Consider the following 16,982-nt stretch of genomic DNA (forward strand, 5'->3'; position numbering starts at 1 on the left):
ATTAGCCAAGTAATTTAACCTTATTTTTGGAAACTTGATTTCCTCTTATAGCATCTAAAAATTTCACTAATTGAGCTTAAATTGATTTCTATGAAGCTCAAATTCAAAATCCCAACACAAGGAATCAAATCAACTTTCTTTACACCATTTAAGAGCACTAATTAACATTTGCCATGAATAACACTCAACAAAGTTGTGCTAAGTGCTAAGGAAGTGAAGGAAACACACAGATAGTGATTAGAGACTGAAGCTTCTTGACAAGTATATATTTTACATTCCTTTTTACTTACAGTAGCTGTCCTCCTTCAGGAGTACTTATGTTTACAAAGTCTACAAAGTGGTATAAAATCAAATATTCATTTTAACACAGTGCAATCTAAGGCCATGTTTGGTTTAACAAACCAATCATGCCCTTAATGTCCTCTATAAAATATTATATAGCTCACAAGTGACTAATATTCTCACTTTACCGAAACAAGTAAAACAAGTGAAAACAAAAAGAAAAAAAAAATATGAATTTTATGCAGAAGTGAACTGTGTTTAGTCCTTTTGATTTTGAAGAGAACAGCTATGCCATGAGACCATTGCTTCGTCGAGTTCATATTTTCGGTTTCAATTCTAACAGTTACTTTAATTCATCAATGCAAAGAGAAGAATTTGAATGCTTTCTTCTCTTTGTTTCAGGCTCTCCTAAATGCAAGGAAACAAAACTATCCTCGTCGGGGCCATTCCTAAGTTCGGAAAGAGACTTAAATTCAAAGGCTCCTTTTTGGTAGCTTGAGTGCTCTGGGGACTTACCTGCAAAACTTGGAATGAACTGGTGTTCTACGTTTGGAGCCGTTTCAACCTCATCCATGTTATCAAATTCACAAATCTTTAAAGATGGCTTGACTCTTTCGGAGGGTTCATCTTCAACAGGAACTTTGTTCAAGCAAAATGGCTCAACGCTCTCTTCAGGCTTTTCTTTCGTTGGTATGGTGGGAGAGGATTCGCCTACCGTAGAACCAATTCCAGCATTGGAATCATTCCTTCGCTCATGCAACACAGCTACGAAACGGCCAAAGAAAGGGGAAAAATATTGTCAGCTCCCTGCTTTAAAACTTCTAAATGGTTTAGTAGCAAACTGGCATATTACAGACATGTACATTCCTGTTTATGCAAATAAAATAACGTTTTAAATATCTGAATATCCAGAAAGCCTAAGAGACATATATAGCATAATAAGGATTATTTTGCTTTAATGTATTTTTGAATAGGTTGCAATATGCAATTTCTTCCATTGGGTTAAAAATAAGTTAACTATATTCATCAACTGCTGAAGAGATTTCACTGATCTAAAGTTAATCAGATATGTATTTGACTAAAGAGATAGTATTGCAATAAATAAATAAATACATAAATAAATAAAATTGAAATCACGTTTAATGGGTATACAGTTAAAGAGATAATTTTAAGCGCCTAAGCCTCCTTGATCATTAGGTAAATCATGAATAATCAAATTTGAGATCACTATTATACGTTATTGGCATCTTTATGATGACGCTAAAGTTGCCACCCCTACTTAAAACATGAGACTTTAACCAATCCAGACAAACTTATGGTCAGAGATTTGCACATTCGGCATGGGTGTGAAAACTGAAATTCCTCCATCTTGGCATCTAATTATCAACATAGCCATCTGACTCCTATCATATTAATAAGGAGGATTGAATTATAATAGAATGTTTCAGAAACAAACCTTGAAGTGCCTCATTTGTTGTTATGAGGTCAAGTTCGAGTAGATCAAGAAGTCGGCCAAGGTCAACTCCACTTGTCCAATTTTCTGGGGGTTCACCAACTTTTAGTTTCAAACGACCTCGATTAGCTGTCCCGCCCCAGATAATGCCAACAGGCCGTGGCTTCTCTCCATTCTGACCGGTCAAGAGAATGAGGCTTCCACTATCACCTTCGAGATCAAATGTCTGTTGGTTCTCACCAACAACTAGAAAATCTGTGAGAAAACAAATCCCTTTCTCATCATTGTACTCTAGAGCGTAGGCCATAATAGTCCCTGTAGTCAAACCAGAACTTCTTCCAACTTTAATCACTTGCCTCCCTATGAGACTGTTTATTGGCGATTGCAAGTCTATCACATTCACATCGCCAATCTCTCCCACACCTTTTACGGATGTAGTTACATTGTTCATATTGAAATCTTCAGCAAACGGTATAAAGGCCCCGTCGGCTCGCACAAAAGTTTCTGTAGGATAGCAAAATTGTTACATGCATGTGTGGCCAGGATGGATCTAGAACAAATGCAAAATCCCAATGCAGAATCATGACAAGCAGATAAGACATTAGATTACTATGAGTTTGATGATCAAATCTGTTTTTCTACTATCTTATTGTAAGAACTTCTAGGCAACAACATCACACGTATTATCCTGACATTAAGGCCATGAAATTAGATACCAAATATTAAGATCAACAAGTAGCACTTAATTGAGAACTTTTGCTTCTTGACCGCACTGTAAGTAATAAATTCAGAATAATCAGCAATTTAAAATTTCATTACCTGGGTTTGTTCCTGCAAAAATGCCATACCAAAGATCATCAGTAATAAATGATGTTGCTCTCTCAACAGCACCAAGATATACACCAGGTCCAAGGCTTGGCGGTAACGGATGAAACATTTTTTGGTTTGGATAGTCCAAATCAACAGCGACATGTCGATTCGTAAGAAAACCAACTTCTTGATTTCCAGTTCGACTTTTTACAATAGCCCCCAAGGTTCCATAGGTCTCTTGGCTTGCAACCTTGAGTACAATAATTAAAAAATTGAAAACCAGAAAAGGGGAAAACGTACCAAAACTTCAGATAGATGCCAGCATTGGACCAAGGTTCAAGATAAAAAGGATCAAATCAATATATGGAAGAGTAAAACCAGTATGTAAGAATTCTTAATGTAAAACAACAATACAACTGGGTTTATATACTATCAACTCCTTTAACTAGTAAAAGAAAGAAGCATCTGATCATCCAAATCACAGTGTCATGAAGTAAGACAACACTTAACCTGAATTGGTAAGCTCAGAAAAAAATAAAGAAAAAGAAGGCAAATTACTCTTTTAATCCAACTTAAAATTGCTAGTTTGGTAATCCCTTTACTTAAAAGCCGAATTTACAGTGTACCAAACTCTTCCACTTGCCATACTACAAGCTCTATCTTTCATCACAAAGAACAATTATTAAATATCTTTTATCATCCATCAACAGCACTTGCTTCATATCTTCCACAATAGACCCATAAGATTTTAATAGGACTAAATGAAACAGTGAATAATTCTAAATATAAAAAGAAGAAGTTACTGCATAATGAAAGTAAAAAAAATGATTATGGCAAGATGACAAAAGAATCATTGTTTTCGTTTGAATTTCATTTAGTACACAAAAGAAATCGATTCTTCAAGGCAAAAGCACCTGAGAACCAGAGCCAATACAGGAATCGCTTCCCCTTAAGCCATCAGCGAGCTCTGTATATAATTGCTCTTTAGGAGTTGGTGCAGGTACTCCATAATAGGAAAACTCCACAACATCCACATCACACCAAACACCACCTGGCCCCTGTTTGGAAAAGTAAGAAATGATTTCAACTTCATTAAACAGAAATGTCAAATTTTCAAATTAAAAAAAAAGGGGGGGGGGGGGGGATGTAACAACCCTAGTTCTAAAGAATATTGTAATAGTTATTGTTTCACCTGAGATGGTATTTTTTCAAAAACCAAACAAGAGAAAGAAAAATAAAAAGGGAACAGAGCTTTGATGATTCATGACCTTATCACTACAAAGCACTAGTTAGTTTTTCACCAATTTATAACACTTGCCTAATCAAAATATCCATAACTGTTTGATGTTAATGCAACTAAGTTTACACTAGCATAGATTAGTTTAAGTTGGAGAGGAAATTGCACAACCAAAAGGTAAGTGGAAACATAGAGAAGCTTACTTGTTAGTGCTGGAATACTTTAATCGTTTTATCATACAGACTATTGTAGAACAAAGATGAGTTCGTTCACTGCCTTATTAGTATGTGGAGAACCATCTTGCTATTAGACAATTAGCTTCATCGGAACATGTTCGGATGTCCCCAAATGTTTCTATGTCTTTATTTCTTCTTCTTTTTTTTTTTTGTTGCAATTAAAGAAGAACAAAGAAAATGTTTAGCAACTCAGTATTCTTAAGATTTCCATTGTCTATTATGCTAATTGCTAAAGGCTTTCTATTTTTCCAATTTATAAATCCAAATCAAGTCCCACCTAGTGGATAAGGCTTTGTTGTTGTCTATTGTTGTCTAAATCCAAATCAAGTGGCAGTCTATTCCCTCTTTGTAAACATACTAACTAACAACTGGAACGAACGGAAACCACAAAAAGAACATAACCAATAATTCAATAGAGAAGAGTAAGGAGATCTACTAAAGCCATGTCGAAACCTGCAACATATCCAGAAGAACCAAAATTCCCCACCTCAAGGGCAGCAGGTAGGCACTGAACAGGGTTGAGCCATTGACTGTGAACTTTACGGGCAACGAAGACAAGAATAGCTGGAGTATTAGTCAAAACACCTCCTCTAATCCGAAATCCAATGGCAGTGCCAAGACTAAACCGCCGTAATATCTTGCTATGAAATGCCCTAATAGTCATCAGCTCAAGCAAGGTAGTAGCCTGTTGTCCTGTTGGCAATCGCCCCAAAGTTTCAGGTAGCACTCCCTTTTGAAGATTTCCAAAATAGTTGGCCCTGTCTTCTGCTGCATCGTTCCAGCGAGTCAACGTAGGCCAAGAAAAATATGCGGCAGTGCTCTCTGAATGCTGAGCACCGGCAGCAAAAGGTTGCATGGGCGAGGGACTGGAAGAAGGATTAGGATGACCATAGTAGTTCCTTTCCAGGTCCAAGGCTGACTCCTCCGATTGTGTTGATCCGGAGTGATGAATTCTTAACTCCAAGCGAGGCCGACTCATCTGTCAGCTCTCCTACATAACACTCAACACTGCTTAACAACATAAATAATTGACGATCCAAATCAAGAAAAGCATTCCTGTTATGACCAAATTTCCAAGACTTTTCAGACAACAAAATGCTTCAACATAGGTAGAGAAAGTTCCTTGCAAAGTATCCATAACACAAATTTTTTATAGAAAAGGACTGCTCAAAGACAAATTTATCTTCATAAACTAAACAGCACAACTCAAAGGACATCATTTAACAAAATCAACCAAGGGGAAAAGAAAAAGATAAAGAAAAATAGTATCTGTTCAATATATTGAGATCATTTAGCAAGTTATTCAATCCTAACTCCACAAAATTATTTACATAGGGGCATAAAATATAACCTATCACATACAACAGTTGTATTTCAGCCTTGTATACGCAGAATATCAACATCACTTGAAGCACCAAATTGAGAAATTTGGACAACTATATCAAATTTTCCTATCATATACAAAGTGAACCCCGTAAGAAATAAAATAGTAAGATATTTACAAATCATCATGTAGTGTACACAGGCAAATCAATAATCTTCATTTTCATTAACACTTTAAAAATCTGAATCATATCAAAGGAGAGAGAGAGAGAGAGAGAGAGAGAGAGAGAGAGAGAGAGAGAGAGAACCAAGCAAAACCCAGAGAATCATATCAACAATAGGTACCAATAATGAAACAATGGCACCCAAAAAACACACACACTGACACACACACAGTTTCTTAGCTTAGGCACAATCATCGAAGAAACAAAAACACAACCAAATTTGGAAGAAGGGTAGCTGAAAAGATGAAATTTTGAAAGGTGGGTCATCAGAAAACTCACCGATCAGCAATGTTGTTGGAGATGCGGAAAATGGGCTCAGAACAAAGAAGATTGATGGTTTTCATGCCCTAATAGTAACCATGTAAGTAGATTCTATTGCCAATCATCTCTCAGATTAAGGTTCCAGAATAACAATAATAACAACACTAATTACAAGATTAATAAAAATCTCTTAATTAATTAATTAAATAAATTAATTAATCAGAACAAGTTCAATAGCGAAGTGCATGAGAGGTTTATTATCTATGGTTGCTAATAAGCTTTTGGTTCCTCTTTGGCTTGGTTTTGTGAAGTGAATCGAGAGAGAGAGAGAGAGAGAGAGAGAATAGTGATGATGATGATGATGAAATTGAAAGAATAATAAACTACAATTGTGGAATTTGAAGCATTAATATATGTGTATATATCTAGTAAGCTACTACTATATACTCTATGTTATGCTAACATAACAATACAAAAATAACTATGTATTTATATTAATTCTTTTTAGCCCTTTTTTCTGCTTTAATTTTTTTAAATTACCTTTTTTTATTATATCTGATGTCACAACTCACAATTATGAGTGGGGAAATTGGGAATGGAGGAGATATGGGCACCTGGGCAATACTAAAAATATTTTATAATTTTCTTGGATTCATATGATATATCTTTTTTATTTTTTATTTTATAAATTAATTACTTTTTTTTACGTGGGTGGGGTTTTGGGGGCCATCCCTGTTTGCTCCCCAAAAGTTGCACACCCTTTCAATCTTAATAATTCATTTTATTATTAAGATTTCAGGCTAGCCCCCAAAGAAAAAAAACCCTAATGTTTTTGTGTCTTTACATATTTGTCAGCTTTAAATCTTAGAATGGATCCCATAGCAATAAAATGTAGATAAATAAGCTAAAATTGTGATTGGTACAATAGTATAGGAGTGTGAATGAATTTGAATTTGCCCCAACGTTTTTTATTAGGAGCATGGAGGTGTTTTGGTGTAAGAAATAATGGGCGTGGTGGATGGTTGTGAATAAAGGTTGTTGACTTGTTGGGTATATTCTATTTAGGGGTGTCCATGGATCGGATCGTATCCACATATCCGCGGTAAATATTCGCATCCGATCCGAAAATTGTGGATACGATTCGATCCGCACCCTTTGCGGATCGGATCGCGGATATCTGCTCTACATCCGCGTATCCGATCCGCAGATCCGCACTATAATAACTAAAAAATAAATAAATATATATGTTTGGTATTATATTTACTTGTTTGTATGTTTTAGTTAGTAATTATTATTCATATATTGTATTATTTTATTTTTGTTATTTAGAGAGAGTTTGATTAAAAATATTTTAGGAATAAATAAGTTTAAAAGTATGAAATAAATATTTTTATCGAATTTTTTTACATAAAAATATGATTAAAAAGAGAAGGTTTAATTATACGGATATATCCGATATCCGATATCCGATCCGATCCGCAAAAGTGCGGATCGGATCGGATCGAATCCGGCACTAAAAAGTGCGGATATCATATCCGATCCGATCCGATCCGCGGACACCCCTAGTTCTATTGGTGTTGGTAAATTAAAGCTTGAATGAGAAGGTGGGGAGAGCTTCAATGAAAAAAATAAAATCTCAAAGTTAATAAATTATCGGTAATGTCAGATAAATAAAAACTTAAAATTATTTAATTTAATTTAATATTAATAATTATATATATATATATATATATATATATATATATATATATATATAATATTTAGTATATTTAATATTATTCAACTATTCTATTAGTAATTAATAAATACAAAATAAGATAAATTATAATTAAAAAAAGCAAAATAAGATCATTTTGAATTATTTAAATTGATTTTCTGTTTTTCCTAAAATATTTTTGAGAAATTAATAATTGTGCATTTATTTTTTATTTTTAAATTTTTTATTTTTAGAATTTTGTAAAAAAAATTTGTAAAAATAATAAAATTCTGTTTTCTTGTTGAATTTTCTGTTTTTTTCTTTTTCTTTATAAACAAAAAATTAAAAAAAAAACAAACACCCATAATTTGCCTTCGATGAATTCCATTTTTAAAAATAATATTTTTGAATACAATTTGCTCTCAACAAATTCAATAAAAAAAAGTTTAAATTTGTTGGTTTTATAATTCGTCTATCAAATATTTTTGGATTTTCATATTCTAGATAATTACTAGTACAACCTATTTTTGGCCATTTTAAAAATTTTTCTACATAGATAAATTTTTTAACCCGTATTTATCTGCTCCATTAATTATCTTTTTTATTATTTTTCATCTCATTTTTTCCTGCTGCTTCTTTTAAAAAAGTAAAAAAGATAATTTTCCTTTCCTTTTTCTTATTATTATCCGGACAAATGATCCGTGATTTCTTTGTAATAGAAAAATGACAAATATTATGATTAAAAGATGAGCGTAAAATGATTGGCACCGTCCCAAAGTCCCATCCTGTGTTGTTGGAAACTTGAGCATTTTGATTCTTATATATATATTTATTATTAATATTATTACTATCTACTAAATGATCTTTGTTGCAAGGCTAATAAATTATATTAATAATATGCCGAATATTAGATTTGGTGTTGTCAGAAACATCATCCATCTACCATTGTCAAAAGGGGAAACATTAGGCACCAAATTAAGGAAGAAAACAAAACTAAGCATCTGAGCATGTTAGTGCAAGTGGATGTGTCATTTGGATTTTAACTTTTTATCCTTCACACATAATAGTGTGGGTTTTTGCTCTCTATCAATCCAGTTTTACCATTTCTTTTTTAAATTAAATTATTCTGGTTAATATAATAGTATTAGGTTAATGGATTATTTAATAAGAGTCAAATTGATCGAATAGCATGATTAAGAAAAAAAAAATGTCGATTAAAGTAAAAAAAAAAAAAAGAAATTATAATTGTATCATTTTCTATTACACCTTGATAGAAGGAACCGGAGCTCACGATGGTTACTGGCATCACAGATAGTTAGGAATCAGTATTGTAGCATGTTACTTAGTTTTGGAGTTTGTTATGAGAGTGTTAGCCTGGCTCTAGTTAGTTAGATTGCGGTTGGAAGAATAATAAAAAATAAGATAGTGAGAATAAGACATAAAGAATAGAGGTATAAAAATTAATATTTTTATATTTTATTTTATTAATAAATTAGAATAAATTATAAAAGTCTAATTTTTTTTTTTATGTTTTTATTCAGAAAATTTAAAACAAAAAATATAATAATAAAACACCTTTTAAAGTGAAAAGTAAAAACTCAGGTGAAGTCAATTTCACGTGAAATAGACTGTACCTGAATTTCTACCAAATTTTAATTATAAAAAAATAACAAAAATAATAAAAAAAATAAAAAATAAAATTATGTATTTTATTAGTATTTCTATGTTTTTTTTATCATAAACACAAAATATATTAATTCAATATCTCTAGATATAATATCTCAACCAAACACGATTTTGTAATTTAAGTCTTCTAGATATTTATGATAACAAGACACTCACCATGGATACCTGCATGTAGTTAGTTAGCAAAGTGTGATTCATCATCGTAGAAAAATGAGTAGAAGAGATCAACTTCTCTTTTTTTCTCTCTGTTCGTAGCTCTCTGCTTCTCTTCTATGCATGAATTCTCCCTTTACTAGCTGCAGAACGTAACCTTTTATCACATCTCAAGTGAATGCTTTTTTTTTATATATTAAAATACATAAATTTTTGCATTTCTTTTTTAACTTTTATATTAAATATTAAAAATTCGATCTTTACAACATAGAGGTGTTCGCACCTAGTTTGGTTAAGAGTGATATTTTATGTACTTATTTTGTTTCATATATAATAACTAAGACATGTGTTTTCGTTGGATTAATTATATATAGTAAAATTTCGTATTAGTTAAAAATGAACTAAGTGATATATAATTTTTAGGAGAATTCATAACTAATGTCTCTATTTTTTTATTAAAATGTATTGTCCAATTCATGATTATTATTATTATTATTATTTGAAATTTAATCTTCTGGTTTATTTCGAGTCGCTTTAGAGCTAAAACTTTTATCGTTGAATCAAATGTGAAATATATTTTATGTAAATTACACCATATAGAAGAGTATATGATGTCAAAAATAAAAATACATAATGCATCTTTTTGGTCAATTTTATGTTATATAAGGATGATTTTGTTAAACACGGTTTTGAAGTGGGGTAGGGTTCTCTTAATGGGAGAATGCATTATTATGAACAGGTAGCAAACTCAATACATAAATAAATCATCAATAATATAATAACGAGGGCCCCTTTGCGTGAAACAATGAGAAAAGACAGGTGAAGAAATGCAATGCACATCCAATATATAAATAATAATAATAATAATAAGTGCTAAATCTGAATAGGAGAAATTATGAAAAATTACATCCATTTATTACAGGGGAAGTGATTGCCACTGCTGATGGGTGATTTGGATGAGGTTATGTTAGGTATACATACATGAAACTAGAAGAACTAAGAAGTGGTTGTTAAAATGTCATTCATAGTCAGAAAGGGTTTTCATGATTTTTATATCATAAATATTTCTATATCTTGTGTTTTTCTAATGTTTAAAATGATTTTTAAATATTTAGACATCTCAATTTAATTTCTAAAACATATATATTAAACATGAATCACATAATCTTTTTAACAATTTTACGAATCAATACAAGTTTGAAGTTAATTGTAGTTTTGACACACACATATTTTGTTAGGAATAGATTTCATCGGCATGGATAATTCACACCTTAAATACAAGAGATGACACATCAGAAGAACCAACATGATTCACATTTATATTTGTTTTAGAGACTAAATTGAGATTTCTAATATTTTAGGACTAAATTAAAAAAAAAAAAAAAAACATAGAGGAATAAGAAAAAGAGGGTGGGGTCTGGGGAAGAAACACAATAAGAAAAAAAAAGGGTGGAAAGAAACATGAAAGAGGACACGAAGTGGTAGTAAAAGTGAAAAAAAGACGATGGTAAGAAGAGGGAAAAGAAAAGGTGATGGATGAAAAAAGAGTAGAAAGAAAAACAAAGGTGAGGAAGGAAGAGGGAGAGAACAGGGTTGGGAGGGCGCCCAAGAGCCCTTCGAAACTAGAGATAGCTTGATTAAGGCTTAGGATTTGAGAGAAAAAATTTGATTCCATCAATGAATTCTATAAAATTTAAGTTTTTAATATATGTGTTATGTATTTATAAAAAAATTAAAAACTTTTCCTATAATAACTTTAATATATATTCTTATATTTAGATATATTTACAAAAATATATTTTTTTTTAAATTAGAAGTAATTAAATGGTTTGGAAATAAAAAATATATAAATATTGTTTTAGACGTGAGTCCGACTCAAACATCTAATTCAATCTGACCTAATGATAACTCAAAGAAAAAATATAACGTAGAGGTAATGTAATGGTATGATAAAATTTAAAAATTCGTATATTAAAATTAATTATTAAAATTTTTATTATATTTATATATAAATATATGTATAATTTAATTTATTTTTAATGTATATTTATATTTTAATATATATTTTAAATTAAAAACTAATTTTAATAATTAATTTTAGTGTAAACCTAAAATAATTGAATTCAAAATGTCTCTTTTCTTACTCGTGTGATTACTCAACCACCTAAGTATATAAGCTATATAAAAGAGAATAATTCACTCTCCTAAAATATGATTTTTAAGAAACACTAATTCAATATCAATATCTCTTTGAACTTTTTGACTTGATCATTGGATTATAGGTACTTTTCAGCTCCCAACTTATTCAAAGTAGCTTGAATCATTACACGCTAAAAATCTTAAGAGTAGCATAGCTTCTCCACCTCACTCATATAGGACTAACTATATACTCGTATAGGACTAACTATATACATATTTTTTAATAAAATGATAATTATGATCATTTTGAATTAAAAACTATTTTACATTATATGATACTTTTGAATATATCTGATTATAGTATTCATTTATGTAAAATAACAAAATTACATACATTACCAATAAAAATAATAACTATAGGGATAAAATATGTTTTTTATTTCTAACGTTTTAAAAAATTTTTAAAATTATCACTAATATTTAATTTAATTCAATTTTATCCTTAATATTTAAAATAGTTTCAATCTTATTCTTATCGTCAAATTTTTATCAATTAATAGTTAGTCAATTTTTTTCTTAATTTTCACTGCAATAAAAAAAATTCTAATCTCAAATCAAATGTCCGCCATCTTCATCAGTCTAATTCAACTCCCACTCCCTCACCGCCAGTCTCATCACACCGCTTCTCTAACCCAGTAACTCTCACTCCCACTCTCTTACTGTCACTGTTATCACTCCGTCTCGGATTCGCTGCTCTTGTCCTCCCCTCCGCCTCCACCTCTGGTTCATCCTCCGCTTCATCTCTAGTTCGCCTTTTCCTCCGCCTTGGATTCGCCGCCCTTCTTCTCCACTCCACCTCCGTCTTGGCTCGCGCTCGTCCTTCCCTCTACTTCCGCCTCGAATTTGCCGCCCTCGTCCTCTCCTTGGCCGCCTCGGCTCGCGTTCGTCCTCCCCTCCGCCTACGCCTTCGATTCGCCCTCATCCACCCTTCCCATCCCGCTTTTGGTTGTGTCTCACCTTTCTCCTCCTTTTGCTTTCTATTTCTCTTATCAAGCTTGTTTATTTTTTTGAAAATAAAAAAAAATACTTGCTGTTATTGTGTGTGAGTGAAAATTTGGTAGTTACTACTGTATGGAATTGAGTTTAGTGGTGAGTGAAAAATGGTGCTGTGATGGTAGTAGCTAGTTAGGAGAGATTATAGTAAAAATGATGGAATGAGAGGGTGCAAGGGAATACATGTGACAGTTATGGATGTGATGTGATGATTGTGGTGGTGGTAGAGAGGCGAAGAGTTGGAACCTTGGAAGAATTGAAATTGGTTAGGGTTAAATGAGAGAAGGTTAAAAGTGGAAAAAAAAATTTTAACTAATTATTGACTGGTAAAAATTTCACGGTAGAAATAAAATTAGAGAAAATAACAAATAGGTCCCTGACCTTTTGCCTCGCGGACATTTTTATCCCTGACCATTGAAAAATACTTTTAAGTTTCTGACTTTCACAAAACTTGAACGAATTAGTCCCTGACAGAGGCATTTGGACGAATCAGTCCCTAACGGAGGCATTTGGACGGAGGGACTGATCCGTCCAAATTTTGTGAAGGTCAGAGACTTAAAAGTATTTTTCAATGGTTAGAAACAAAAATGTCCGCGGGACAAAAGATCAGGGACTTATTTGTCCTTTTCTCATAAAATTAAAACTATTTCAAATATTAGGAACAAATTGAATCAAATTAAATGTTAAGAATAATTTTAAAAAATTAAAAAAACGTTAATAACAAAAAATATACTTTACTCATAACACTATATTATATTATGAATAATTTTAAAAAATTAAAAAAACGTTAATAACAAAAAATATACTTTACTCGTAATACTGTATTATATTATATTTTAGTAATAATAGAATATATATAATAATTGTGTGTACGCTCATCACTAGCACAATTTTTTTTAAAAAAAATGTTGAATTATTTTTTATTTTAACAAACAATAACCAAAATATTTATCATATTTTTTAAGATTCGTGCAATAGGATAAAAATATCACATTGAGAATCTTAACATTAACACAATTTTACATTTAAAGGGTATAATTTTTCTGAACGAGAGACACTAATTTACCACAAGTCTTCTCGTAGTACTGGATTATGGTACAATAAGAGTATAAAGGAATTGTCTATGAAATGCTTTCAACATATTATCAAGTGTAGAAATTTATCAAAGATGTGTTTAACAATCTGATATGAAATACAATCAAGAACCTAAATTACAAGCAACCAAGAATGCTCTTCTTAGATAAAGCTATATATAAACTGAAATGATGAAGTTTGAAATAAAAAATTTATGAACAATAATGAGAATGAGATTTGTTTTTAATTTACTAAAAGAGAGCTAACACCTAAAAAAAACTAAAAATAAATAAGACAGAGTAAGATAACTCATCTAGCATTTTTATGTAAGATTTTAACTAATTCTAAAAGAGAATTATCTCAAAAGTTTAAAGTTTAAACCATTCTCTATTCGCATATTTTTTTTAATTAGACAATCTGAATATTTATTGCCTTTTCTATATATTTACACAAAAAAATTCTCTAGTTTTTTTTTTTTAGTTCATAAATCTCATAAAGTTATAGGTTCAAATTACATTTTTATCATGTTAAGAAAATTAACCTATTATAATGCGTTGTTTTGAAAAAGATTCATCGTTTCTATGAGAACAAATAAATAAGGATTCTCGACAAATATAATAAAAAAATGTAGAAAATTGTTGATAATAGAAATGAGAAATCATTCGTATGTTTATTGGGAGTTTGAATTTCATTTTGTACATGTAATCTATTGGTTAACAACAAACTCTTAAATAGAATTTAGATTTATGATAAATTAATCTTTAACCTGTTAAATTGGGAGATAATGTGAAAAGAAAAAAAAGAGAAACGGATGAGGAATACCCCCTCCATAGAATTCCATGGCCACCCTTTTCATTTTGTGCTTTTTACCGTCATCTTCAAGAAATCTTAACAACAACCATTTGTCTCTATCTCAAATTTCCCTCTCACCCTGTCCCATCACCTATTATCCCTTACATTATCTTCAATATTATTAGTCACATCCTGTTTTTTATTTTTCAATCATCAAATCATGATTTCTTTCAACTCACATTATTTAAAATTATTAACTCATGGACTTTCAAGGTAGGGACTTATATTAGTACATTTTATTATTTATACCCGCCTTACACTCGTCTATGGTGCGCTTGCATTATCATTTTATCATCAAAATTTCTTCCATCAAATTCAGCTAAAAAATTAAAGACGTTTATGAAGGCTTTTAATTAAAGAAGAAAAAAAGAAGGCTAATATGATAAAAGTCACTGTATTAGAATAATACACATTGAATTTTTAAATCTTTTATTATAAAAGTTTTTGGTAATATACAATAAGGATGTTTTTTAAAATTTAAATTGTTAAAAAATAACATATAAATAATTATATATCTTACAAGAAATTTATATAAATTATTATATTAAATTTTTTTATTTACTTAATAATAAAAAAAGCTCACAACGTTCTACTTTTTTATAATTCATTAGGTTCTCAATTTTAATGGGAGAAAGTTCAATTTATAAAACAAATAAACAATAATAGACACTTAACAATCAAAACTCATTTTAATTAGATCATAATGTATACATCCTGTCTAAACAGTAAAGATATAAGATAGCGTTTGTTTTGAGGTACTGAGACAGTGACTGAGAGACTGAGACTCAGTATCGTGTTTGTTAGTTCAGAGACTGGTACTAAAATTTCTGTTTCTGTCTCTAAAATTTCAGTATTTCAGTACCTCCAAAAAGTAGGGACACAGGGGACTAAAATTTTTAGAGATGGAGACTGAAACTTTAATAACATTTTATACCTAAAATACTTTCATTTCAATTAATTAATTCTAATTTTACTCTTTGTGCAAATTAAATTAGAGTTTCATTCTTGTTTCAATTCTTGTCTCCCATTTTGCACCAAACAGAATATTGAGATTTATTTCAATCCCTGTCTCTTAGTCTCTGTCTCTCAGTCTCAGTCTTTTCGTCTCTATCTCTCCACCAAACGCTACCTAAAGTATAGGGCGGAGTTTAGGTTTGACAATGAAGTTATAACTTTCAAAATTTTTATAAAAAAATTAATAGTATTATTATAAAAAATAGATATAATTCAATTAATTTATGTTTCACACTTTATATTAGATTTGTGGAATTAACTTTTACTTTTATATTTATTTAATTATTTTTAATTTTAAATATTAACATTTTAAATTTGATTTTAATAGATTTTTATAAATTAAAGATTTTATTGACTTATTCATATAAATTAAAATCTCATTCTTATTATCAACAAGATTTTATAATTTTAGTGTTAAAATTAGTTGTAGTAAAATTAACATTTTTACAATAACTTTTTGGACTTGGATTTCAATAGACTTTTATAAATTAAAAATTTTATTGAATTATTTATATAAATTAAAATTCTATTCTCATTATTATTTATTATTCTCATTATCAACTAGATTTTAGAATTTTAATTTTGGAATTAGTTATAGTAAAATTAATTTCTTTTATCTATATAATTATTTATTTTATAATTTTAATTCTAAAATTTTTAAAGTATTTTATAATATCTGTCTATATAGTTATTTATTTATTGTCAAATTAGTACTAAATTTAAAAATAATTATATTTATAAATTTTATTTTAATATAAATATTATTATATAATTTTTATTTTACAATTTTTTGCCGCCGTAATAGTATATCGAATGTAAACATCTGGCTAATTCTTTCGTTATTACCATCAAAATAAAAATAAATAAATAAAAAATTAGTTTTTCAAATATTTTAAATTTGATATTTTGGTCTTTCAAAATTTTTAATTTTTAGAAATTTTTAAAAAATTATTTTTGTTGAATAAATTAGTCATCTATCATTTTTAATCAATCTTTTAATATATATATATATATATATATTAGACAAATAAATTCATAATAAATTATATTATAAAAGAATTAGATCTTCAAAAAATATATTATAAGCTAAATTAATCTTTATTTTAAAATAATACAAGAATAAATTTGCTTGATAAAAATAATTTTTGAAAATTTTTAGTAAATAAAAATTTATTAGAAACAAAAATATTCGGTTTAAAAATGTTTGAAGATTAATTTAAGTGTTTATTTAAAAAAAATTAAATTTATATACTAAAACTACAATCAAGATAGACTTTTACCCATCGGTGATTATATCGGTTTGTTTAGAATTTAATACAATAATGTAACAACCTATCTTAGTTCAATCTATACTCTCTCCCATAGACACACTTTTTCAAAGCTTAATTGCCAGTGCATAATCGAATTGTTATAATTCAAGTTCATAAAAAATAAAAATAAAAAACTCAAAATACTAACCTATTAGATACAGAATCTCCATGATTAATAT

General features: G+C 29.6%; 1 protein-coding gene across 6 annotated transcripts; it reads right to left on the reverse strand.

Moving 5' to 3' along the window:
* Positions 1-251: 251 nt before the first annotated feature.
* LOC112741964 (protein NARROW LEAF 1) lies at positions 252-6,298 on the reverse strand. 6 transcript variants are annotated; one of them, XM_025791161.3, is made up of 6 exons: positions 5,845-6,298; positions 4,506-5,009; positions 3,460-3,603; positions 2,555-2,795; positions 1,739-2,239; positions 252-1,047 (listed from the first exon to the last, which is right to left on the reverse strand). In XM_025791161.3, the coding sequence occupies exons 2-6, from the start codon at positions 4,995-4,997 to the stop codon at positions 626-628; spliced, it is 1,800 nt and encodes a 599-aa protein (XP_025646946.1). In that variant the 5' UTR covers positions 4,998-5,009; positions 5,845-6,298; the 3' UTR covers positions 252-625. The 6 variants fall into 6 exon arrangements, with proteins under 6 accessions (XP_025646946.1, XP_025646944.1, XP_025646945.1 ...); XM_025791159.3 differs by having other exon boundaries at positions 4,455-5,009; XM_025791160.3 differs by having other exon boundaries at positions 4,455-5,026; positions 5,845-6,291.
* Between the last annotated feature and the right edge of the window lie 10,684 nt (positions 6,299-16,982).

The sequence above is a fragment of the Arachis hypogaea genome, chromosome 14, assembly GCF_003086295.3.
Source record: "Arachis hypogaea cultivar Tifrunner chromosome 14, arahy.Tifrunner.gnm2.J5K5, whole genome shotgun sequence".
Taxonomy (NCBI): domain Eukaryota; kingdom Viridiplantae; phylum Streptophyta; class Magnoliopsida; order Fabales; family Fabaceae; genus Arachis; species Arachis hypogaea.

What these genes read in the sequence shown, in the direction of transcription:
- LOC112741964 (XM_025791159.3), bottom strand. Translation starts at nt 4,997, where the DNA reads ATGAGTCGGCCTCGCTTGGAGTTAAGAATTCATCACTCCGGATCAACA. An exon ending in GTATTGGCTCTGGTTCTCAG is followed by an intron (nt 2,796 to 3,459) that starts GTGCTTTTGCCT and finishes ATTGTACTCAAG; the next exon opens with GTTGCAAGCCAAGAGACCTA. An exon ending in TTTTGCAGGAACAAACCCAG is followed by an intron (nt 2,240 to 2,554) that starts GTAATGAAATTT and finishes GCTATCCTACAG; the next exon opens with AAACTTTTGTGCGAGCCGAC.